The 27,113-nt window shown below is 40.5% G+C and overlaps 1 protein-coding gene and 1 pseudogene across 3 annotated transcripts in view; one reads left to right on the top strand and one right to left on the bottom strand.

Moving 5' to 3' along the window:
* NKD2 (NKD inhibitor of WNT signaling pathway 2) overlaps nt 1-24,132 on the top strand; it is a 389,897-nt gene extending 365,765 nt beyond the window's left edge. For all 3 annotated transcript variants that reach the window (XM_063922667.1, XM_063922666.1, XM_063922668.1), the window contains one exon: nt 21,992-24,132. In XM_063922667.1, the coding sequence (XP_063778737.1) occupies nt 21,992-22,560 (569 nt within the window). In that variant the 3' untranslated portion in view covers nt 22,561-24,132. The remainder of the gene's footprint in view (nt 1-21,991) is intronic.
* Nucleotides 18,783-18,902, bottom strand: LOC134929957 (5S ribosomal RNA; annotated as a pseudogene).
* Nucleotides 24,133-27,113: the final 2,981 nt, after the last annotated feature.

Raw genomic sequence — 27,113 nt, 5'->3', positions numbered from 1 at the left:
GGACTTGGATGGGATGGGGGGGGGGGGGCAAGCCATTTTGTCGCACATGGGCCCACCGCTCGCTAGTTCCGCCACTGGGGGACAGACTAAGGTTATAAGGTGGTGTCTGGTATCCAGCTGTAGGGTATTTTAAGGGTAACATTCCGGTGTTGGTTTGCGGAAGATCGCATGTTCCTGAGGATAGTTATGTGCAGAAGCAGAATATAGATATAAACTGTATTTACTGTATATTATGTATGCGGCGGGAATCCAGAGAAGACCACCCACAAGAGCAGTTGAGAAAGACATCGCCCACCTTTTCAAATCAGCCTATGACCTCTCCTGTACTGTAAAGATGCATCCCTGTGTCCAATGGACAAAGGGATTACAGTATCCATTGTATTGCTTTTGGAAGTAGTGTATAAAAAGCCTGTTGCTGCCTGGCCGGTCAGAAGACTCTTAACGCTATCTACCTGATTAGCGGAGGACTGGACCAGGAAGCGCATGCGAATATTCTCACGTATGTACATTGACTGTAGCCATTTACTCTATTGTATTGTAGTGTATAAATTGTATTGTTAACCCCTTTTCAGATATATTACTCTGTGGTGTCGGAACCCAGTGTTTAACTACAAATCGGTGTTGTGTCCTCTTTTCCCCGCTAGGGTTTAAAGTGTATTACATTACCTAACTGTATAAGGTTCAAAAGTGTATTAATAAGGTACTTTGTACCGTCAGCGCTGCATAAGGTTTAAAGTGTAATATCATTGCAGTGCATTGCTGCATAAGGTTTAAAGTGTAATATCAGTGCATTGCATTATCAATCAAAGGTTTAAAGTGTATCTCTGGGTGTGTGCGTGCTGTGTGTACTTTGTACCCTCAGCGCGGGTTTGTACGCTAAGTCCGTACAAAGTACGGGACTCTGTACGCAAATAGCGTAAAAGGTACGTAGAGTGCATATTAAGTTTAGCGGCCGTAGCGGCTCCATGATAAAAGTGTGTTTAAAGGTATAACTTTATGGTTTAAGATAATATTGACATTATCAATTGGGTGCATCGTCCAGTTTTTCCTCATACCTGCAGCCTAGCAGGTTAAAGCAGACTTTATCTATCAGCAAAGGGCGGACAGGTATCCCACATAAGCCTTCTCCTGGTTGGTGGATACACTGGAAACCCTAATTTATTGCTGATTAGATGGCGTCTGCTCTGCATGGTTTGTAGGGATGCTGGTTGGACCCGTAAAGTAAATACGCAAAGCTATTTTTAAAAATCTGTGAATTTCTGTTTGGCGCCAAATGCGCACACAACACAAGCATACACCTGTACTTTGTATTTGTATACCTGCTCATATTGTTGCCATAAATACTGATTACTAGATTCATTTAGACCTGTACGGAGAAATTTGTTGCTATTTAGTTAAAAATATAGAATAAATATTAAGGAAGTAAACGTAAAACACAAACACAGTCTGGCCTAGTTAAAAAGGTTTATACATAAAGAAACTGTGTTGTGTTAAGTGAGCGATTATAGGTAATATAGTATATTTAGTATAAAGACAGGATCCAACTCCTGTCACACAAAAACAAAGGTGTTGGATTTTAGAAATGCTGACTTTGCAAAAATGGGGAGATGTTTAAGTGATTCATTGGCAGACTAGAGGAACTTGGAAGGAGTGCAGGAGAGGTGGAAAAAACTGAAAAGTGCAATGCTAAGTGCAACAGACCTTTGTATCAAAATGGTTAGGAAAAGCACCAGGAAAATGAAGCCAGTGTGGTTCACAAAAGAAGTATCAACTAGTGTGAAAGCAAAAAAGATGGCTTTTAGGAAATACAAACAGACTCAAAATAATAACGACAAAGAGGTGTATCTGGACAGACGGAAGGATGCTAAGAAAGTGATCAGACGTGCAAAGGCAGAAGCTGAGGAGAAAATGGCCCAGTCAGTAGATAAAGGGGGCAAAACTTTTTTTTAAGTATATAAGTGAAAGGAGAAAATCAAATGGAGGAATAATAAGACTTAAGACAGAGAGTGGGCATTTGGTGGAGGGAGACAAGGCAATAGCAGATCACCTAAATAATTATTTTTGCTCAGTATTTACTACAGAAGAAGGGATGGGGCCACAGTTAAGTTGCAAGGACATTCATAAAAATAAGGTAGATGAAAATACATTTACAGAGGAGAAGGTCCTAACAGAACTTTCAAAACTAAAAGTGGATAAATCAATGGGACCAGATGGGATACACCCAAGGATACTCAAAGAGCTAAAAGATGTGCTGGTTACACCTTTAACAGAATTATTTAACCAGTCACTAAATACAGGTGCTATTCCAGAGGACTGGAAAAGAGCAAATGTAGTTCCACTGCACAAAAGTGGAAGCAAGGAAGAATCAAGTAACTACAGACCAGTAAGCCTTACATCAGTAGTAGGGAAAGTAATGGAAAAACTATTAAAAGAAAGAGTAGTGGAATATCTTAAATCAAACAACTTACAGGATCCAAAACAGCATGGATTTACTGGTGGGAGATCATGCCAAACAAATCTTATTGACTTTTTTGACTCTGTGATGAAAATAATAGATCAAGGTGGAGCTGTAGATGTAGCATATCTAGACTTTAGTAAGGCATTTGACACTGTCCCACATCGTAGACTGCTAAATAAACTTGAAAGCCTGGGGGTGGATTATAAATCAGTTAAATGGATAAGAACCTGGTTGCAGGATAGGAAACAGACAGTCGTAGTTAATGGAGTGCAATCTATGGAGGGAAATGTTACCAGTGGAGTACCCCAGGGATCTGTACTTGGTCCAGTTCTCTTTAATATCTTTGTTGGTGACATTGCAGATGGTATTGAAGGGAAGATATGCCTTTTTGCAGATGAAACAAATATATGCAACAGGGTAGACACACCGGGAGGGGTCAAACAAATGATTAATGACCTAGGTAGGCTTGAGAAATGGTCAAGAACGTGGCAACTACAGGTTAATGCTAAAAAATGCAAAATCATGCACTTGGGTCTCAAAAACCCAAAGGCTAAGTATAGTATCAAGGGTACTATAATGGAAACTACTGAGGAGGAAAGAGATTTAGGAGTCACTATTTCAAGTGACTTGAAGGCAGGAAAGCAATGCAACAAAGCAATGAGAAAGGCAAGTCAGATGCTTGGTTGCATAGGGAGAGGAATTAGTAGCAGGAAAAAAGAAGTGATAATGCCACTGTATAGGTCATTGGTACGGCCCCATCTGGAATACTGTGTCCAGTTCTGGAGACCCTATCTCTAGAAGGATATAAATACATTAGAGAGTGTACAAAGAAGGGCAACTAAAATGGTGCATGGCCTACATCACAAAACTTACCCGGAAAGGCTAAAAGATCTTAACATGTATAGTTTGGAGGAGAGAAGGGAAAGGGGGGACATGATAGAAACTTTCAAATATATCAAGGGTCTTAACAAAGTTCAGGAGGGAAACATTCTTCAAAGGAAAAGAAGTATTAGAACTCGAGGGCATACATTGAGACTGGAGGGGGGGAGGTTCAGGGGAAATTTAAGGAAAAATTACTTCACAGAAAGGGTAGTGGATAAGTGGAATAGCCTCCCATCAGAGGTGGTAGAGGCTAAGACTGTAGGGCAATTTAAACATGCTTGGGACAGGCATATGAATATTCTTACAAAGAATTAAGGTTAAAAAACGGTTGAGATTGCCTAAAGGATAAAATAAAAAAGGGGCAGACTAGATGGGCCAAGTGGTTCTTATCTGCCGTCAAATTCTATGTTTCTATGTTTCTATGTAATATCGCTTACATTTATAGAAGTGTGGAATTTGTACTATTGCGGACGTACGATTTTTGTACACGTGTCTCGGACAAAGTACGGGACTGCGTAAGCAACGTAAAGACATACGCACGGTTGCGTGTTTATGCAACGTGCGTACGGGTACGACCGCTAAGTACAAATTACACAACAGCATTGTTTAGTTTAGGTGCGGAACAGTATCCACGCTACAATAGCACAAATTGCTCGGTTTCCAAAATTTAGTTTAAATAAAACCTTTTTTACTGTATTACCTCTTACCTAAGGCTGTTTATCTGAATGAAAGTTAATTTTCTGTACAAAAAAACTAAAGTATATTTGAGTGAACGAACGTGAGTGAGCAAACATAATAAAGGTTTTGTGGACCCAGGGAATTCGGGATCCCGTCGAGTGGTACATCAAGTGAGTGGAGACTTGGTGGCATGAGGCAGCTGACTCACGTTAATATAGATTGAAGTACAAAGGAGCAAGGTAGCAGAGTACCGCAGACCAGAAGGTCAGCGAGGTTTACCCATATAGGCTTGTTTTTGATACGCTCCGACTGAGGTTTCGCAACCTGAAAAATCGATTCCATTGGTCGTACGGCGGATAAGTAACAAGTACCTATACGCTGTGCGATTGGACCGCGCGTTAGTGGGTGCAATATTAGCGCAACGTGATACTCTTTTTACAAGCTTTGCGTAAAATCATGGTATCATTAGCGCTAACTATAGCATACGCAAGCGTGATTTGTGTATAATAAAGGTTTAGGGATTTTTCGCTGGTCTCTCTCAGGAAATCTCCAACAACTTATATTTACTGGAAAGGGTAAGTTATTCCCAGATACTTCCAGTAAGTAAAGGTTACGTAGGGCCCTAGGTTGGGTACATTGCCTGCGCTATCAACAGTGTATGGTAGTACTGGCCAACGTGGGCGTGAGTGGGTGAAAGCACTCGGAGAACTTTCACCGTTGCCTTATATTGAGTATTTTGGGTTTTTTTGTGGGATTAGCCGAAAGGACAATACCTGCAAAATATGGGGGCCAGTTGCTCAAGTAAGGGACGTTCAACCAGGGTTCAGGTTGACATTCCGCGGCCCAGGGGGTCGGCGAGGTTCATTATGTGTGAGAAGCATGGACCACACACAGAAGTTTTTTGCAATGAATGGGAACGTATGACTGCGGAAGATAGGGAACCATTCCCTAAGGTAGGCAGTTTTGAACAAGAGGTATTGCAGAATCCCAAAAGCAAAGGGTCAGACACACAAACTGTTTAAATTTATGGCAGCAAGAGGGCGATATGCAAAGAGAATTAGCTCACGCAGCAGGTTCCAAACCTAGCAGGAAAATGATGGCAACCGCACCACCACCACCGTATATTGTAGGGGAGAAAGTGGCTACAGACAATGGCATATTGGTATCCGATAAGAATATAGTTCATAAATGCACTAACGCTAACCCTTGCAAGTTGTATCCCATTTTAAACTTTCCTCAGGACTGCGAGCAAGAAGATGAGCCCAGCACGATATCGGCACTCTCTCTAGCAGCCACCATACAGAACACTCAGGTGGGCATGGCCCAACCAGTAAGATCAGTAGTAAGGCCCCCCCAAGCGGAGGGATAAGTGAGGTCGTGTCCACAGGTAAGTACGGTACCATACATTATGCAGAGACAATAGCACCTCAGATTGTGGAGTCAACTCAGAATGACGTAATTGAACTAAGTCCTGTCAGGGTGATCGCAGTCCCCAATGGGAAGACTGACGCTCAGGGAGTCACTCCCATCAGAAACATTGCTATGCATTGTCCCTGGTCCCGGACAGAATTGAGGACAATTATGTCTGAATTTCCCGATCCCAGAAAGGATCTAGTCGCATGCCAGAGGTTCATTAAAGAATTAGGTAACGCCACCGAACCCACAAACAAAGATTGGCGAACAGTGCTACGAGTATGTTTACCTTCCAATATTGACCCCACGAAATTCATTACTGATTGTAAATTAAACGCAGAAGTACCTCTCACTGATGAGTACACTCAGGAGAATGTACGACAGATCAATCTGCAATTAGGAGTTTTATTTCCCTACTGTTGTCAAATGGAATAAAATATTTTCCATAAGACAAAAAGAAGGTGAAACGGCATCTGAATATTTCCACCGAGCACTGCAGGAAATGGCTAGATACACTGGGGTCGAGGACATTAAGGAAAATGTACATCACAGGGAGGTAGCTGTGTCAGTATTAATGGACGAGTTAAAAGAGACATTAAGAACAAGGGTACAAACCACTCTACCTAACTGGAGAGGTATCTCAGTGGCTGCATTAAGAGAGTCCGCTATCGAGCACGATCGGAACGTCATTAAGCACAGGGAGTCACAGGGTGATAAGCTGATGACAGTAAGTATAAATGCCCTTACAGCCAAACCGCATCAGCCAAATCCCCAGACCCCTGATGGTAAGTCACGTTTAGTAGTATGCTATAACTGTCGGAAGGAAGGACATTTTGCATGGAACTGTATTTATAAAGGCACACATAAGGTATATCGACCCCCTAGACCAGGATAAGAACCACATTATAATACACATGATAGGGATCAGGGATCACATAGGAGAAGTTATGAGCCACATGCAGGGGAAACAAGGAGGTACCCACCTAGGAGGGACTGGCAGATCTCCTAAAATTCTCAGTTACCCCCCTCACATATTGTAGCTACCAGTGCACTGCGGGAGGGTCACAATATACAATAGGGGTTGGGCCACACCTGTAGTCTGCAGCCAGTGAAGTTGATCGCTAGCCTTGGTAGTGAACCTGAGGTCACAGTTGATGTAACTGGTAGATCATTACCTTTTCTTGTAGACACAGGGGCGGCCAGGTCAGTGTTAAATTCAACGGTTGCCTCATTGACATGAGGGAAGGACCGTATCAAGTCTTGCTAACCAGCACGACAGCATTAAAGGTTGCCGAAAGAGAGACTTGGGTCCACTCGACCCAGAGAGAACCCGTGACAAAGAGCAGAGAGTAGAGAACATCGTATCACTGGAGTGTCTGTTCCGGCAAGGTTGAGAGGCAGTACTGTTGAGACGGCACCTGAGCGCGGAGAACAACAAGACCAAAGGCGGTTGTCGCACCAGTTTTTCTTTTTTATTATTTTCTCCATCTCCCACTACCCTCCTTCTCTCCTTCCCTTTCCTCCCCCTTCTTGTTTCCTTTCTCTCCCCTTAACAAGATGGACTTACCCCAAGAGACTGCATTCCGGGTTTTCCTGTTAACCCTGTTGTTGATCAGAACAGTCTGTTTCGGTGAAAGTCCCAGAGAGGTCGAGAAAGGATCTGGAATGGGTTCTGATGGAGAGGACAGATTTGTAGAATTCCAGGAGCAACACATCACTCGAGCAAAGGCGAGTATCAGAAAACGATCTGGTAGTCAGGGAGCTCGGAGGCACTGTGAAGAGTTATTGGCTGAGGAAAATTGCATTTGTAGGAATTATGAGAACATAGTTGAGGATGGGTGCATCCAGAGATGTCAGTCTAGCCTTAATATCAACATGGACCTTCATCCATTGAGTGATTACCACTCACTAGTGGGTAAGGTTTTAAACCAAACAGAATGCTGGGTGTGCTCACAAGTACCTCAAGGTCAGAGCAAGTCAGGATTAGTACCGTACCCTTTAGCAATAGATGAGGTACTCGAATTACGGGGTGGGAGACCGGTGGACAAGAAATTTAATATTTCTAGGCCCCCTAGTTTGAAGCTCCACCAGTATCATGTAGACAGAGCCTTACTATGCTTCAACATTTCCAATTACCGAAAACCAGGAAATTGGGAGGTGACATGGAATAACCAGACCATGGCCTTTTCGCATAGAGCTGATAGTATACCCATAGACTCTGAACTTGTACGCAAAATAGCCAACAGTGGAAGGTATTTTCGGTATAGGTATACTCGAGGAAGCAAGACCATGTGGGTTGGAGAAGTATCACCAGGGTACTGTGCTCATATCATCCAGCCTGATACTTGTACTGAGCAGATGGGAGAACTAGGGATTGGGTTTTTCACTTGGAAAGTTTGTAATATGGTAATGTCATATTCTGTCCCATATGTTCTCCCCGATGATGCCTATTTCATATGTGGGAGGAAGGCGTATAAGTGGCTTGCCCCGAACTCAGAGGGATTGTGTTATGTTGGAAGAGTGTTGCCAGTGGTCATGACCATAACCCATGATAAGATGAAAGACGTTCACCGCAGTGCTCAGGCTCCTTATACTCATACTCACTATGAACACATCGTTAAGAGACACCTCATAGATAGGACAGAGCACGTAGCCTCTGATTTGATCCACGAATCCACTGGGATTCAATTCCTTCTCGCATTAGACATCACCCGTACTGCCAAAGGAATTATAAATTATAGGTATATCCATGCGCTAGCGAACTTGATAGATAATATCACTGAGATGTATGACGACACCTTCAGGTATACGGGTAGGGAGTTGCAAGCTTACAAGACAGAACTGATCCAGCATAGGATGTCCTCAATTATATTACAGCCGTGACGGGTGGGTACTGTGTCACTTTGGCAACTCAATATGGTGTGAAGTGCTGCACGTATATTACAAACAGCACTGACGACCCCACGGAGATTATCGATCAAAAGATGGACGATATCTTGCAGTTGAAGTGGGAGTTCCGAAGGAGACACAACCTTACCCTGACTGCTGTGAGTAATGAACTGACCGGCTGGGTCTCATGGTTGAACCCACGAAATTGGTTCTCAGGATTAGGAGAGTGGGCTCAAAATGTTATTATGAGTGTGGGAAAGTTTCTCCTTTGTATCCTGGGAGTCGTCATAATTATTGGTTTGATATTTACGTGTGTTCGAATTCTGATGCGGCGCAAGCACGGCACAAAATTGATGAGTTTAAGGAGCGGGGGCATTGTTACAGCAGCAGATTTAATTTATGACCCATCCATAGAGACAGTGTTATGATAAGGATTGCAAATGAATTCCATGGCCTGTTTCTTTCACCCGTTTTTCCTTTGTCTCCCCCTTTTGCCCAGATACACCGATCCGGAAAAGACATCGACCCTACCCAAGAACGATTATGAAAATGTTATGTGAACGTATTTTAGATATGTGTCTTATCTTCATCTCTACAACCTTCAGTTAGTGACACACATAGTCGACAGGTGATATCCACATATACTAGCACTCACATATGCTCCCCCTCCATGTATCATCGACTAAATGTGCACCCCATTTGTTGGAACAAGAAGCCGAAAAGAGCTCGGTAGTGTTTGTTGGCCCACTTACAGACCCTTAATACGGGATAAGAAGGATTTAATGTATACTTCGCAATACCTCGAAGCTTATCTAGAACATATACGGCACGATGATACATGCTCCTCAGACATGGATTCATACATACATGCTTTTACTATCCCACTAGGTCACACAATTCCCGCCTACACTTCTCCTCCTACCATCCAATCATCTGTAGATATTGTATTGTATATTTTTCTGTTTAGTGTTTAGATAGTGGCAGTTATTGTTGACTGCCAAAGGGTGGACTGTCAAAGTCAAAAAATATCGCATACACACATCACGTACTAACAACACACACATGCCCGCTGTGCATGCACTTGTTCCGCCGTGCGTGAACATATCCGCAATTTGCGTATGGTCGCTCCCGCGTTCCTGCGCGTGGCATGGGTATTTACGGCGGAGTTTGTGAACGCATGGAGGGCTATCAAAACATTACATATTTAATCCAAATAGTGCACATTGTACACATAGTCCCCCTGCACCACATCAGCAAGTATCAACAGTTTAAATGATTTCAGAACGGAGGGATTCACCTTTGCATGATAGGAGGGGACAGACTAAGGTTATAAGGTGGTGTCTGGTATCCAGCTGTAGGGTATTTTAAGGGTAACATTCAGGTGTTGGTTTGCAGAAGATCGCATGTTCCTGAGGATAGTTATGTGCAGAAGCAGAATATAGATATAAACTGTATTTACTGTATATTATGTATGCGGCGGGAATCCAGAGAAGACCACCCACAAGAGCAGTTGAGAAAGAGATCGCCCACCTTTTCAAATCAACCTATGACCTCTCCTGTACTGTAAAGATGCATCCCTGTGTCAAATGGACAAAGGGATTACAGTATCCATTGTATTGCTTTTGGAAGTAGTGTATAAAAAGCCTGTTGCTGCCTGGCCGGTCAGAAGACTCTTAACGCTATCTACCTGATTAGCGGAGGACTGGACCAGGAAGCGCATGCGAATATTCTCACATATGTACATTGACTGTAGCCATTTACTCTGTTGTATTGTAGTGTATAAATTGTATTGTTAACCCCCTTTCAGATATATTACTCTGTGGTGTCGGAACCCAGTGTTTAACTACAAATTGGTGTTGTTTCCTCTTTTCCCCGCTAGGGTTTAAAGTGTATTACATTACCTAACTGTATAAGGTTCAAAAGTGTATTAATAAGGTGTGTACGCACTGCGGGTACTTTGTACCGTCAGCGCTGCATAAGGTTTAAAGTGTAATATCAGTGCATTGCATTATCAATCAAAGGTTTAAAGTGTATCTCTGGGTGTGTGTGCGCTGTGTGTACTTTGTACCCCCAGCGCGGCGTTTGTACGCTAAGTCCGTACAAAGTACGGGACTCACGCAAATAGCGTAAAAGGTACGTAGAGTGCATATTAAGTTTAGCGGCCGTAGCGGCTCCATGATAAAAGTGTGTTTAAAGGTATAGCTTTATGGTTTAAGATAATATCGACATTATAAGTACCCGTACCAGATTTTGGTATATATAACAGCCTGTAGTCAGATCGTTAATGAAGCAGCTCCCGAGACGTGTATTAACTCTCAAAGAGAAACAGAAAACATAGAAATAGTGTAATACAGTTACGGTGGGGTGGTTAGCAGGGTAATGCTTATCTGCGTACCTTGAAGCGATAATAATCTTGCATGTAACAACAGAGGTCCTTGTAGTTTCCTCTTATAGCAAAAACTTCCGGCAACAATTCTGGATCTCCAAGACAGAGAAAGGACTAAATAGTGTAGTATTGTTTGTCACCAAATGGCACACCAAGCACAACAATTATGCCTTTACCTTGAAACAATAGTAATCCTGCATGTAATAGAACCAGGCCTTGTAATTTCCTCTTATGGCAGAACCTTCCGGCAACAATTCTAGGTCTTTCTGTGATACAATCACTGTCCTATTAGTCCAGATGTCCAAACACTTGCTGCTGCTTCTGGTACTACTATTGTTTCAAGGTAAAGGCATAATTGTTGTGCTTGGTGTGCCATTTGGTGACAAACAATACTACACTATTTAGTCCTTTCTCTGTCTTGGAGATCCAGAATTGTTGCCGGAAGTTTTTGCTATAAGAGGAAACTACAAGGCCCTCTGTTGTTACATGCAAGATTATTATCGCTTCAAGGTACGCAGATAAGCATTACCCTGCTAACCACCCCACCGTAACTGTATTACACTATTTCTATGTTTTCTGTTTCTCTTTGAGAGTTAATACGCGTCTCGGGAGCTGCTTCATTAACGATCTGAGTACAGGCTGTTATATATACCAAAATCTAGTACGGGCACCATCTACATTATATACATTGTTAATCTGTTATATGAAATTACTACACTATTAGGCGCTTGTTCCCTCCCCACGGTTTCCATATACACATACAAATACATACAAATAGAAAATTCAGCACTCACCATAGCAAGCTCACTTGTCCTCACAACATCAATAAATACATTTTTAATTTTTAAGGCTTTGTGATAGTGTAGGACCTGCATGAAGGTGGGGTACCTTGGCGAGCAGTTTGCAGGCTTCCGTGCATTGGCCAATTCACTAACTACACCCCCATCATTTTTTTATTGATGTTGTGATGACAAGTGAGCTTGCTATGGTGAGTGCTGAATTTTCTATTTGTATATATATATATATATATATATAGTAGACACAAGGTGGTGCGGCACTCCTATGATTCACAAAGCCAGAGGTTTAAATACAACGTTTAAATGCCCGTTTAATGAAATGGCATTTTCATCAGGTATAATGCAAACAGTACAAACAGCTTACCTTAAATAGAAAGCATCACCCATTGTGGCGCGAATGCCGCCGCGGGACTGCACACCCGGTGGCCGCGCATAAAGAATGATGTCATGACGCTCTGAAACAGAAGCGTACGACATCATGTGACAAAACCCGTCACCATAGTAACAAAGTATACATAAATACACAATACGGCTGACAGGATTACCGATCCAAATAAAGATTACAGCGGAGACCAGACTTAAATACAGATTAAACAGCTAAATATCAATGTGAACAACAACTATTAGCATGAACTAAAGGGAGCATTCAGTCCTAAGGCTAAAACCAGATTTATGCAGCCTATAGCATATTACCATAATAGTACCATACAAAAATGTCCAACAAATGGACATAAACAATGGTCAGATGTAGATAGAAAATAATAATATTAATTGCTATTAGCCAGCACACTAATACCTGAATGCTCGTTAAGTCCCTTAGGGGCAAGGGTCCCCAAACGAAAGATCCACCTGGCCTCACATTGCAATAACTTAAAACCACGATTACCACAACGTAGAGAGTAGGGAATGTGGTCAATCATTCTATACTTTAATGAAGCAAGGCTATGAGCAGCCAGTGCAAAATGCCTTGCAACTGGCTGATCACTCTTGCCAGAGATCAAAGCAGCTTTAATGGACGAACGGTGAGCCGCCATCCATTCTTTAAATGGTCGTTCAGTCTTTCCTATATAGGAAAGGCCACACGGGCAGATAATTTGATAAACAGTATAAACAGAGTTGCATGTAAGTCTTTGATAGATCTTTAATACTTTACCAGTTAAAGGGTGATAGAAAGAATCACCAGGGATCAAATACTTACAGGTCACACAGGTACACCGTATACACCCTAGTTTACCCCTATAAATGATGGGGGCAGGCTGCGTGATGTCAGATTTAACAAGAATGTCACGAATATTACGCCCACGTTTATAGCTAGACATCAGGTCAGTATCGGGCAAATTGCAATCTGGATCAGACGTGATAATAGGCCATAAATTCTTAGCTATTTTATTAATCATGGGGCTAGCTGATGTGTATTGTGTGACCCAAGGTAAAGCGGTTTTCAAATTTCTAGGTTTGGATTTTAGCAATGTCGCTCTATCAATTCCCAAAACCCTGGATTTTATTTGTTGTAACTGAGTATAGTCATACCCGCGGTGCCAGGAACTTCTGTAACAAAGTATCTATCTGAGATTCAGCTTGTTTGATGTCGGATGTTATACGTCTTACTCTAATAAATTGTGAGTATGGAAGACCCTGGATAAGTGACCTTGGATGACAGCTAGTAGATACTAGTAGATTATTACGGTCTGTAGGTTTGGAATACAGATTAGTTGAAATATAACCATCATTAATGGAAATTGCCACATCTAGGTAATGAATCTCAGTAGGACTAAATGAAAAAGTAAATTTAACAGGGCTGTCACTGGAATTATGTAATTCAAGGTGATACACAAGATCATTACTGTCACCCTGCCAAAAGATTAGCAAATCGTCGATATAGCGACAAAAGAATAAAATCCTATTAGCAATGGAAGGATCAGAAAAAAATATTGATTGCTCTATGTCAAACATAAATACATTTGCATATGAGGGGGCTACCGCCGCCCCCATAGCACAACCGACCAGTTGTAGATAGAATGACCCATCGTACAGAAAAAAATTATTTGTCAATATAAATCGTAACAAATCCAAAATAAATGTAATGTCAGGACCACTATAGGAACTCTGTCCATTCAAGAAACATCCCACAGCCGACAAACCAAGATCGTGTGGTATGACTGTGTATAGACTAACTACATCAATGGTAAACATGGTAATATCAGGGGCAAATCTGGGTAAAGACATAAGTTTAACCAAAAGTGTTGCTGTATCAAGTAGATATCTCAGATGGTCTCTTATGTATGTTTGTAATACACTATCCACAAATACCGAAGCAGGCTGCGTCAGGCCCCCACGAGCGGCAATAATGGGCCTACCCGGGGGGTCTGACATAGACTTGTGTATCTTCAGGATAGTGTAGAACAAGGGGACCAAAGGAAATGCGGGAAGTAAAGCTTTAGATAAACGCTCAGAGATTAATCCATCATCACAAGCATGTTTCAAAATGGAGGACAATTCGCTCTTAAAGACACTTGACGGATCATGTGGGAGTTGCCTATAGGTGGAAGAGTCATCCTGGGAATTTTTTTGGCTTTATGGAGTGGCGTGTGGAACAACATAGACTCCATCGTCAACTGAAACTGAACGAATTTTATGGCAAACACTGTGGTCCTATTACAGAACAGTCTTCTTCACCGGAGATTCCTCCTCAGTTATCTAAATTGATCCCATGCTCTTCGTTTGAACCGCAATCGTCTAATTCTTCAATTAAGACGTTTATGCGTTTGTTACAAAACAATGTCCATACCGCTATTTCTGATTTGCCATCTCAACGTTGTAATTTATCTCCCAGTGAACAACTAGCTTTGGACAACCTTGCCAACAACAAGAATTTGATATTTCGTCCTGCTGACAAGGGGGGTGCCCTGGTAATCCAGGACTTGGTTGACTATAAACGACAGGTTGCGGTACATTTGGATGACTCTTCCACCTATAGGCAACTCCCACATGATCCTTCAAGTGTCTTTAAGAGCGAATTGTCCTCCATTTTGAAACATGCTTGTGATGATGGATTAATCTCTGAGCGTTTATCTAAAGCTTTACTTCCAGCATTTCCTTTGGTCCCCTTGTTCTACACTATCCCGAAGATACACAAGTCTATGTCAGACCCCCCGGGTAGGCCCATTATTGCCGCTCGTGGGGGCCTGACGCAGCCTGCTTCGGTATTTGTGGATAGTGTATTACAAACATACATAAGAGACCATCCGAGATATCTACCTGATACAACAACACTTTTGGTTAAACTTATGTCTTTACCCAGATTTGCCCCTGATATTACCATGTTAACCATTGATGTAGTTAGTCTATACACAGTCATACCACACGATCTTGGTTTGTCGGCTGTGGGGCGTTTCTTGAATGGACAGAGTTCCTATAGTGGTCCTGACATTACATTTATTTTGGATTTGTTACGATTTATATTGACAAATAATTTTTTTTCTGTACGATGGGTCATTCTATCTACAACTGGTCGGTTGTGCTATGGGGGCGGCGGTAGCCCCCTCATATGCAAATGTATTTATGTTTGACATAGAGCAATCAATATTTTTTTCTAATCCTTCCATTGCTAATAGGATTTTATTCTTTTGTCGCTATATCGACGATTTACTAATCTTTTGGCAGGGTGACAGTAATGATCTTGTGTATCACCTTGAATTACATAATTCCAGTGACAGCCCTGTTAAATTTACTTTTTCATTTAGTCCTACTGAGATTCATTACCTAGATGTGGCAATTTCCATTAATGATGGTTATATTTCAACTAATCTGTATTTCAAACCTACAGACCGTAATAATCTACTAGTATCTACTAGCTGTCATCCAAGGTCACTTATCCAGGGTCTTCCGTACTCACAATTTATTAGAGTAAGATGTATAACATCCGACATCAAACAAGCTGAATCTCAGATAGATACTTTGTTACAGAAGTTCCTGGCACGCGGGTATGACTATACTCAGTTACAACAAATAAAATCCAGGGTTTTGGGAATTGATAGAGCGACATTGCTAAAATCCAAACCTAGAAATTTGAAAACCGCTTTACCTTAGGTCACACAATACACATCAGCTAGCCCCATGATAAATAAAATAGCTAAGAATTTATGGCCTATTATCACGTCTGATCCAGATTGCAATTTGCCCGATACAGACCTGATGTCTAGCTATAAACGTGGGCGTAATATTCGTGACATTCTTGTTAAATCTGACATCATGCAGCCTGCCCCCAGCATTTATAGGGGTAAACTAGGGTGTATACGGTGTACCTGTGTGACCTGTAAGTATTTGATCCCTGGTGATTCTTTCTATCACCCTTTAACTGGTAAAGTATTAAAGATCTATCATAGACTTACATGCAACTCTGTTTATACTGTTTATCAAATTATCTGCCCGTGTGGCCTTTCCTATATAGGAAAGACTGAACGACCATTTAAAGAACGGATGGCGGCTCACCGTTCGTCCATTAAAGCTGCTTTGATCTCTGGCAAGAGTGATCAGCCAGTTGCAAGGCATTTTGCACTGGCTGCTCATAGCCTTGCTTCATTAAAGTATAGAATGATTGACCACATTCCCCACTCTCTATGTGGTGGTAATCGTGGTTTTAAGTTATTGCAATGTGAGGCCAGGTGGATCTTTCGTTTGGGGACCCTTGCCCCTAAGGGACTTAACGAGCATTCGGGTATTAGTGTACTGGCTAATAGCAATTAATATTATTATTTTCTATCTACATCTGACCATTGTTTATGTCCATTTGTTGGACATTTTTGTATGGTACTATTATGGTAATATGCTATAGGCTGCATAAATCTGGTTTTAGCCTTAGGACTGAATGCTCCCTTTAGTTCATGCTAATAGTTGTTGTTCACATTGATATTTAGCTGTTTAATCTGTATTTAAGTCTGGTCTCCGCTGTAATCTTTATTTGGATCGGTAATCCTGTCAGCCGTATTGTGTATTTATGTATACTTTGTTACTATGGTGACGGGTTTTGTCACATGATGTCATACGCTTCTGTTTCACAGCGTCATGACGTCATTCTTTATGCGCGGCCACCGGGTGTGCAGTCCTGCGGCGGCATTCGCGCCACAATGGGTGATGCTTTCTATTTAAGATAAGCTGTTTGTACTGTTTGCATTATACCTGACGAAAATGCCATTTCATTAAACGGGCATTGAAACGTTGTATTTAATCAGAATCAGCTTTATTGGCCAGGTGTACTCACGTACACTAGGAATTCTTTGTGGTACAATGCATCGCCAAGCAGCAACATGGAGGAAAAACGTAGCATACATTACAAACATTACACATATGAGTTCATACTGCACATATGCAAATGTACAGTAGACATATTATACATTTAAGACTAAAAACTAAGGCTGCTTGGCAGAGCAGCACCGAGGCAGCCATCCGCGGCGCCAACTAGAACTCACACAATGCACATAATACAGAAGATTTAAGTATTACATCAAAAGATAAACCACACAAAGACACAGAAATAATAATGCATGATTGGTGTAGGCATTTTGAGTAATAACCTCCAGGGGCTGTGTATTCCACCCTCACAAGGCACCAGGTGCGGCAGCCATCTTAGGCGCACTGCGTAGGATTACCCAGGGTGGAATAGTCCACCCCTAGAAGAGAACACAAAATGGGGAGATTGCAGAGTCCTTAAGTTCAGAGTAGGGTTCCAATAAAAACTTTAGGTCCACGCATTTTTCATCCCATCCATAAGCGCACCAGATAAGGCAGCCATGTTGGGCGCACTACAAAGGTTACACAGTGGGAGATGAGCCATACAGGGGCCAAATGCATGTATGGGAGAACTGACACGTGTGTAGGAGTATGCTATACCCTGCATGGAAAGATCCAAATGAAGCACACCCCGCCCATGGAGGAACCATCCGAGGCAGCCATGTGGGGCGCTCTGCATAGGTTACTGCTGGCTTTGCGAATCATTGGAGTGCCGCACCACCTTGTGTCTACTATCTGCTTTACTGTGAGGGCACCCAGTGTAATATTTTAACAAGTGGCTGTGCCGGACCCCCTCCGTTGTCTATATATTATATATATATATATATATATATATATATATATATACACACAGGGGGGTGGGGGATATAGCGACCGTCGGTGTCTTAAAAATAGTTCAGAAATTGTGGATTTAAAATCGTATCTAAAATGAGTAACCAGATCTAGAAATTGTTTAAAAAAGGGGGGTGATGTTTATTTAAACACTAAAACAGACAAATTAATTATATAAAATCTCTAAAATTTAAGCAGCAACAATTCTTAAAAAATGGGATAAAAACAATAAACACAATGCTATAAATACCAGTTAAAAGATATAAAACAATTTAACTTAACTTGGTATGAGGTCACTGCCAGATAGCCCAACGCGTTTCGTCACTTAGACTTCATCAAGGGGTAAAGGCAGAATGAGACTAAGCTTCTATTTATACTAATACTAGTCTCACATCACTTATGACATCACTTCCTGTTAATTATTTCATGATAATATGAAATAGGTAAAAAATTCTATATTTTACATAACTATGATTTTATTTGCTGGTATAAATATACATGATGCTAAGGCAATGTTCGTAAGGCAGGTTTGGTGTTTAAAAACTGTTAAGATTCGTGTGTAGAGGCTCCGGCGGTTCTTTGTCGCCCCACTTCCGGTTTTCGTCCGTCGCGTCATTTCCGCCCCACTTCCGGTATCCGACTGCGCATGCGCCCGCGGCTGTGGACGCTTTAGAGACCGAACAGCATTATGTGGAATTTCATTGCGGCGGCCATCTTTGAGAGGATCAGTTCATAGAAAGTTACACTCGGCGGCCATGTTTGTGAGGTCCGTGATTGGAGACATAAGTTATATTTCTCCAGTATAGTGCATAGAAATAGATAAAAAAAACGGGGATTAGTCATTATAGCTACTCTTCTAATGAATTAAAACTTACTGTAGTGAATATATAGAGAATGTATAAACATATAGACCCACATAAGTATATAAATATATAAACATAAATATATAAATATATAAACATCTATGAGTAAAATAAAAATATATAAAAAAATATATAAAAAAATATATATAAAAGATATAAAGGTATGTGTGATGTGCAAGGTGCATATTAGAATTAGTATATGGTATTAGGTGCTAAGTGCAAATTTAAAGTATTAGGATGCAGACAGTGTGATATATTATACTGACACGCTTATGTAGGCTATTTTATTGTCAGTTTGGTTACAGTACCTGATATTCCCAGATGGTCTCCCTAGTCTGGTACTGATCAGGCCCGACACTGCTTTGCTTCCAAGATCGGACGAGATTGGGCCTTTCCAGTGTGGTCTGACTGTAATAATCACTGTTTACCGTACATGTGTCAATCTCAATATATCAATACCGCCATAGGCTAATATTTATCAAACAGGAATAGTGTAGGATGGGAATAGGATGGTTGAGCTGGGGGGGGGGGGGGGGGGTTGTGAGTGAGGGGGGGGGGGGTGGAGGTGGAGGGGGGGGGAGGGGGAGGAGGGGAGGGAAGGGAAGGAGAATAGTCTAACCATGATGATTCACCGACTGTAGTTTTCACAGGAAAGGAGCGATTTCGTAATAATCGTTAAATCCCTTCGGATGGAGTGTTTGTAGTTGGAAAATCCAGTACATTTCTCTGCGTGAGAGTTTATTAGCCAGGTCGCCACCCCTTTCTCCCAGTTTCACGAGTTCAATTGCTTTAAACGTTAGTGCCTCCGGATTGGAATTGTGTTCAAGGTTGAAGTGTTTGGATACTGCGTGATTTTCCATTTTATTTTTTATATTGCGAACATGTTCCTGTATCCTTATTTTCAGGGGTCTCTTTGTTTTACCTACATATTGTTTCCCACACTCACATTCTAATAAATAAATCACAGATTGTGTGTTGCAGTTTATGAAGTCCTTGATTTTGTATTCCTCCTTCTTTTCTGCATCCGAGAATGTTTTCCTTACTGGGTGTAGGTACCTGCAAATGTTGCATCGGCCACATTTAAAGGAACCTGTGCATCTTGGCATTTTTGGTTCTTGTTCAGATTCCTTGTGTAGCATACTGGGGGCTAGGATATCTTTTAGATTTTTTGATTTTCTGAAGACGATTTCTGGGCGAGGAGGTAGTATGTCTTTGAGAACAGGGTCCATTAATAGAATTCCCCAGTTATTGTTAAGAGAGTCTCTAATGGTTTTCTCATGACGATTGAAGGTGGTGATAAAAGGAACGGATTCTTTCTTGGTTTTTTTAGGTTTGTATTCTAACAGGGTTGATCTCTCTAGAGCTCTTGCTTTGAGAGCCGCTTCTTCCACGATGGTAGCTGGGTATTCTTTGTTCTTGAATCTTTCTTTGTATTTCTCTATTTGGGTGTCACATACTTCCTGGTTACTACAATTTCTCTTTATTCTACTAAATTGAGAAAAGGGAATATTGTTTTTCCACCTTTTCAGATGGTTACTCTTATAATGCAGGTAGCTATTTGTATCAACCTGTTTAATGTAATTCTTAGTTTCAACTTTTTCTCCATTTCCTGTTAGAATCACATCGAGAAATTCAATAGAATCTTTGTTGAGTTTAGAAGTGAACATGAGATTCATCTCGTTAGTACTTAGGAAGTCCATGAATTTATAAAACTGATCTTCAGTGCCGTCCCAGACAATTAAAATGTCGTCTATGTACCGACGATAAAAGATAATATGGTTCTTAAAATCATGGTTACCATAGATAAAATTCTTCTCCCAGCTACCCATAAAAAGATTAGCGAAACTCGGTGCAAAAATCGTACCCATTGCAGTCCCACAGCGTTGTAGATAAAACTGATCTAAAAACTTAAAATAATTATGCTGAAGAATAAAATACATGACGTCACATAAAAAATCTTTGTGGATGGCTGTAAGTGAAGTATCGGTTTCCATATATTCTTTGCATGCTGTTACACCTTTCTTATGGTCTATGCAAGTGTACAGTGACTGCACATCTATTGTTACCCACTTATAGTCATCTTTCCATTCAAAGTCTTTCAGGGAGTTCAACACAGCTGTAGTGTCTTTTAAGTACGAAGGCAGCTCTTTCACATAGGGTTTTAAGAAGACATCGACGTATTCTGATAGGTTTGATGTAAGCGAGTCAATACCTGCCACGATAGGTCTTCCGGGTGGGTTAGTCAAGTTCTTATGTATTTTTGGTAAGAAGTAAAAAATAGGGGTGGTGGGGTCTGATTTCATTAAAAATTGGAATTCCTCCTTTGTAATTATCTCATTACGTAGACCGTGTACTAGCAATGTTCTTAGTTCTCCGACGAATGCATCTTTGGGGTCGCCAGACAGTTTAGTGTACGAGACATCATCTCCCAATAATCTCAATGCTTCATTTGTATATTTCTCACGGTCCATGATAACCAGGCCCCCCCCTTTATCAGCTTGTTTTATCACAATTCCCTTATTTTTCTGTAGCTTTTTTAACGCCTCACTCTCCCGGTTCGTGGTGTTCTTCTCTTTTATCTTCTCTAAGTTGGTCTCACATAGGTCTTTCTTAACCAGTTCGTAAAAAATGCTCACGTTACTCCCCTTTGACTCCAATGGGTAAAATTTATATATATATAAAATATTTATTATGGTTTGTACTTTTTAAATACAGTAGTTGTTACTGAAATGGTCTGTCCACTGTACTAAAGTATTTACACTCCAGGGCAAGGATATTGAAATATTAATCAATCAATATAGAGCACTTTGACTCTTACTTGCAATAGTAAACTTTTATTTTTGCTGTAGCTCATGATAATATATGTGTAAAATGATGTTCCAGAGTTGGCTCAATATTTGACATTCATTTAGATTTTAGACAGCACTGGAGATAATTTATTTGCATATTCCTTAGGGGTTATTTTGGATATATATCCTATGATTACTTCTTCCTCATAGCCTAATGTTTAATACTTTTTTGAAGGCAAACTGTCTCATTTAAAAAAAATATGACATTTAGTAATTTGATCACAAGAATTATTTCTTAAATCTTAGCTAAATTTACCAATCTTGGCAGCATAAACCTTGTTGTGGGAGCACAAAATCTGTCATCCTCTAGATGTTGCGCTTGGAACCCCTCCCTCTCCCTCCTTTATTAAATCAGAGGCGATGACCACACTGTGCCTTTGTTTGGACCACATGTCTCCAGCAAGTAGCGCACATCCTAGCATCCAATAGGGGTGTGCAAGTAAGGTGTGCAAAGTCTGGTTACTGTAATAAGTGGTGATGTGTGCAGACGTTTATCCCAACAGCACATCACTGATAACTGAATGCCTCCTTAATGTCCCCTCACAGAGGGCAGAAAAGGATGCTACAGGTACAGATTTATGCCCAAATAATGAAAAAATGTGTTTACTAGTATAGTCCATTTAATGTACTTCTGTCTCTGTGTATATTCTTCACAGGATCACCTGAGGAACAGTCAAGACCAGTGCGGAATAAGAGCTCTCATTCTCAGAGCAGGTCACGCTCACAGGAATCTGATGGCCATCCAATATATCACCGGAGGTCACAGGTACTCAATGACTATACTGCACCGCTTGTAGATCCTATGCCTCGATTATCTGAAGTGCAACAAAGAAACAAAAATCAAGATAAGCAATTTATCAAGTCTCCCAAAGGCTGTGGGAAACCTTCTGTTTTACCTAATGGAGTAAATGGTGGGAAATCAGGAAAAGGAATGAACTACAATATGCCAATAACTCAGCCTCAAGCATTTCACAGTGGACAGGATCTCTACCACCTCCAGCAACAACAATACAATCACAGGAAATACAGACAGAAGAGTAAGGACATTCACTCCCCACTAAAGGCCACTCTCTCCCAGCCAGCTGGGGATCATGAATTAACCCGGGATTTTCCACCAGTTTTAACCAATGAGGGATATGTTATCCCTGTCATTCAGAGGCATGAGCATCATCACCATCACGAGCACCATCACCATCATCACTACCACCACTATCATCAGTCATAAAGCCAGGAATTATATTCATCTATTTCATAGACACAATCATTTAAAGAAGCAATAAAAAACAAATACTGTACCAACTTTTTCTCATTCAGATGCAGTATCTCATTTGTTAGCTAGTGATGACGGAAAAAAAGAACTGGTATCACTATTCAATCCACTATTTATCTCAGGTGTATATGCAGCTGTGGGGCTGTGATATGTTTTCTAAAGAATCCCTATATGTATTCTCTAGACTTGTAATCAAAGGTTTTTGGATATGCATTTTAAAACCACTGCCAGTTTAAGCTACTATATTATTTTTATGTAATCTAATATATATATATATTTATATTTTAAAAGAAACCGTTATAACTACTTATGTCAATTTTATAATGAGAATGTTTTATTATGTGTCTCTGTCTTTTTCAGTACTTAGCAACTTTGTGAATATTGTATAATTACTGCATTTGCATTTATGATTGTATTACGCACACTTATAAACATATGTTACCTACTATGTAAGAAATGTGGATAAGTTACTGTAGGCTCACGGGCATAATGCCACAACATCATGTGAACATGAAGAGTTACGCAAGATCTGCAGCAAAGATTCATTTTGTAGTAAAGGCTGAGATCCCAATATTTTTTTTTTATAGTTTTTTGCAACAAACATTCACACTGTCGCTTCCACAATAAACATGAACCATTACTGGAGAAGCCTGTGTTACAACTAACAAGTGTCTTTGTATGTTGAGCAATTGTGTTTTGTTTTGGAAAGGAACCAGAACACAATACTGTGACATCAACTTTACATCTGTTTTTTCCTGGATAGCAGCTTATCTGTTTGTGCATTAGGTGCCCGATTTCTAGAAAACATAAGATTTCCTAATTGAAGTGGCAAGGTAAGCATTGAGTTTCTTGGTGAGACCAGGGACAATGTTTGTTGAAGTTTAAAAAATTATTTCAGGTAAATTGTGCAAGTGACCCCTATGTGCACTGCAGAATGGTATAGCCTGCTCTGGTCCGGGGACATGACCAAAGCCTCCAGGTAACACATCTGGCAGAGGGGATTTGTGTATGGGCAGTATGCTACCAGAGCCTGAGTAGTGTAGCAAAGGTGAAGGAAGATTATTGTAAAACTTATGGTTACGCCGGCATTAACAAAGTGGCGCACAGTTAAATGACTTCCAAATGGATTTTGTGAAGAAATAGAGCAAAGCAGAAAAAAAGCACTATTGCTGCAATAAATGTATTCACATTGAGGAATAGGCCCTAAATCAGAACTCTTTATCAAGCATAGAACATAAAGGGAATGGGGGAACAGGATGTGCTCTGCACCAGCTGAGTAATTAGTATTGACTGAAAAGAGGACCCCGACTAATGTCTGTCAATAAATCATCCGCTTATTGTTGGATATTCGGGGCTGCTACCAGAGACAAGTTGTATTGTACAAAAGAGAAGAGAGAAAGAATGTCTCTTTGTTGGCGCACATGAGATAATTAAAAATTAACTTTTAATAGATCCACTAAAATTGTCCAAACACGAAATAAGACAATACAATACACCAAATAATACACTTATCACACACAGTGAATAAAGTACTTAATAAAGTGAAATTTTAAAACCAAGGCTTGCTACCTGTGTCGTATCTTCATTAATCCAATTTAAATACTGTATGTCTTACTGTAGATCATAATTCTCAAGGGTGGTTGTTCAATATTCTACATATAATATACCAATAGAGACTGTAACCTGTCTACTAAATTCGATATCTAGACAGTTCTCTTATTGGTTCTCAGAGATTGTTCTGATACTGCAGATTGTATGCTGTATGATACTTATTAGGAGTACATTAATAGTCTACTTCCATACAGTATTATGCTGTACTCATTCCCATATGTAGATTATTTTTATGTAGCCCCTAAAAGAAGACCATTTTTGTGCTATCTCTGGCAATTGGGTCTTTATTAATACAGCATCTATTCTGCAGCGGCTAAAACTGTTTGTGAATTGATACAGATATGACTTATCAAGCAGAGTCATTGAGTACGTTCATTACAAGTTGGATTTTAATAAATTCAATTGGCTACTCATAAGTTGATTCTGGGGTTTTTGGTAAGATCACTAGAGGATCTTAACCATGAAGGGTCCCTTTGTGGCGCACTCTTTTAATAATATGTATTGTTATGAACTTAAAATAAACTTTAATTATATTTCATTAAAATAAATTGTTCATATCTGGCTCAGCATAGAATGAATGTTTAGCAGCCAGTATCCATATATCACAAAAAGACCATCAATGACAATATTACAATCAAAAAATAGAAAGTTAAATATATGTAAACAAAAAGCATTTACATTCAGGCTCAGATTAGGTTACTGTTCTATATTTACTATTTTATTCAATTGGAAGAACAGACAAAACCTTATCCAACAATAATTTTTTATTTATCAAAAATCTTTTTGCCATATAGCTATCTACTTGAGTTCAAATTTTGCTCATTTCCATATCATTAATTTGAAATAGGAATACCTTTATATGTGGGAATATTTTAAAACTGTATACATTCAGCAACGGTGAAAATATAAACTTGATTATTGACAGGTTTTGATCAATTCATTAAATTCTAAAATTACGGTTTCTATATGACCTATTAGCAACCTGTATGTCGGCTCCCTGCCATGCACCTCTCTAATGCACAAAAAAAGATGAAAAGAGGATAATACAGAATTTTAGAAATAGACATTCGATATCCAACTAAATTTATTCAACAAGTCTCAGCTCACTATTTAGAGGAATTGTATTTCAGCCTTCTTATTTATTTTCCATAGCCTTAATTGTTATCTAAGGCAGTATTTTCAATGACTCATTGATTTCCAGAGGAATCCCTCTGTTGCTGCAGCATTCTGTACTCAGTATCTCCAAAAAACGAAACACTTGTCGGCGGCGCTATGACCGCTACCTGGTCTCACTAATGTTTATTGTATAAAAGAATATATTTATATATGCTAACGAGCTTAATATAATTTATATGCTGTTGTGAAACTAGTATATTGCTGATAGGAGTTACTGAGTACAGAATACTGCAGCAACAGAGGGATTCCTCTGGAAATCAATGAGAGAGCTGACTAGCACAATATACACCAGAAGCCTCTATATGTAAACATATCATGCAGATATTTATACAACTGTGCATATCAGCTGCCCCATTTAAATGTATGAGAACGTGAGTAATCTGTACATGTGAATGAACTCAGTGGTGACACACAATTCATGCACTGTTAATAAGAACTATAGAGTGCATAAAGCTGCATCATCTATAAACTAACAAGAGAGCTATCTAATACTTTATATTTAAACATTTGATGTTGTCACGATCCTGACTGTAGTTTTCGTTCCTCGTGTCACACACAGCTCTGTGTGAGCTTTGAAGCTGAGCTCCCTAAAGGTAACCCTTGTACTTTAGTTCCTGTAAAAACTCTGTTTCTTTGTTACCCAGTTTGGATTACTTTTGTGTTGCTATTGATATCCAGTATTTCCATGAGTCTCAACTTAAAGGCACAGTACAGTATTCCACCATCTCCACTTACAGGCACAGTTGCAGTGTTCATCTTAAAGGCACAGTACAGTGTTTCACAGTCTCCACTTAAAGGCACGGTGCAGTGATCCACAGTCTCAACCGAAAACCACAGCTGCAATATTCTACCGTCACAGCCGCAGGGTTCTTCAGCCTCATACTAGAGTTATAGCCACAGTCATCGTTCTACTTTCAGTTGTGTTTCCAGTTATATCCAGAACCAGCACGCATTACAGTTGCATCCCAGTCTCACCAGTAACCAGTCCGTCTTACTATCTTGCCAGTAACCTTGAGTACATAAGCACCTACTCCTGTGACACTATGGGGGTCATTTCGAGTTGTTCGCTCATTATTTTTTTCTCGCAACGGAGCGATTAGTCGCTAATGCGCATGCGCAATGTCCGCAGTGCGACTGCGCCAAGTAAATTTGCTATGCAGTTAGGTATTTTACTCACGGCATTACGAGGTTTTTTCTTCGTTCTGGTGATCGGAGTGTGATTGACAGGAAGTGGGTGTTTCTGGGCAGAAACTGGCCGTTTTATGGGTGTGTGCGAAAAAACGCTACCGTTTCTGGGAAAAACGCGGGAGTGGCTGGAGAAATGGAGGAGTGTCTGGGCGAACGCTGGGTGTGTTTGTGACGTCAAACCAGGAATGAAACTGACTGAACTGATCGCAGATGCCGAGTAAGTCTGGAGCTACTCAGAAACTGCTAAGAAGTGTCTATTCGCAATTCTGCTAATCTTTCGTTCGCAATTTTGATAAGCTAAGATTCACTCCCAGTAGGCGGCAGCTTAGCGTGTGCAAAGCTGCTAAAAGCAGCTTGCGAGCGAACAACTCGGAATGACCCCCTATATCCAGTACAGTCTCACCTATACATTCATCCTGCTATCAAAGTCCCTGGTGATCCAGTGGTCAGGATACGGCTTCCTCTGCCGAGGCCCGGGTTCGATCCCCGGTCAGGGACTGCTCCTTCTTCTCACTGATTCCTACAGACCAGCC

The sequence above is a fragment of the Pseudophryne corroboree genome, chromosome 5, assembly GCF_028390025.1.
Source record: "Pseudophryne corroboree isolate aPseCor3 chromosome 5, aPseCor3.hap2, whole genome shotgun sequence".
NCBI classification, from domain to species: domain Eukaryota; kingdom Metazoa; phylum Chordata; class Amphibia; order Anura; family Myobatrachidae; genus Pseudophryne; species Pseudophryne corroboree.
Note: the sequence above shows the minus strand (reverse complement) of the source record. Positions and strands in the feature narration are given on the sequence as shown.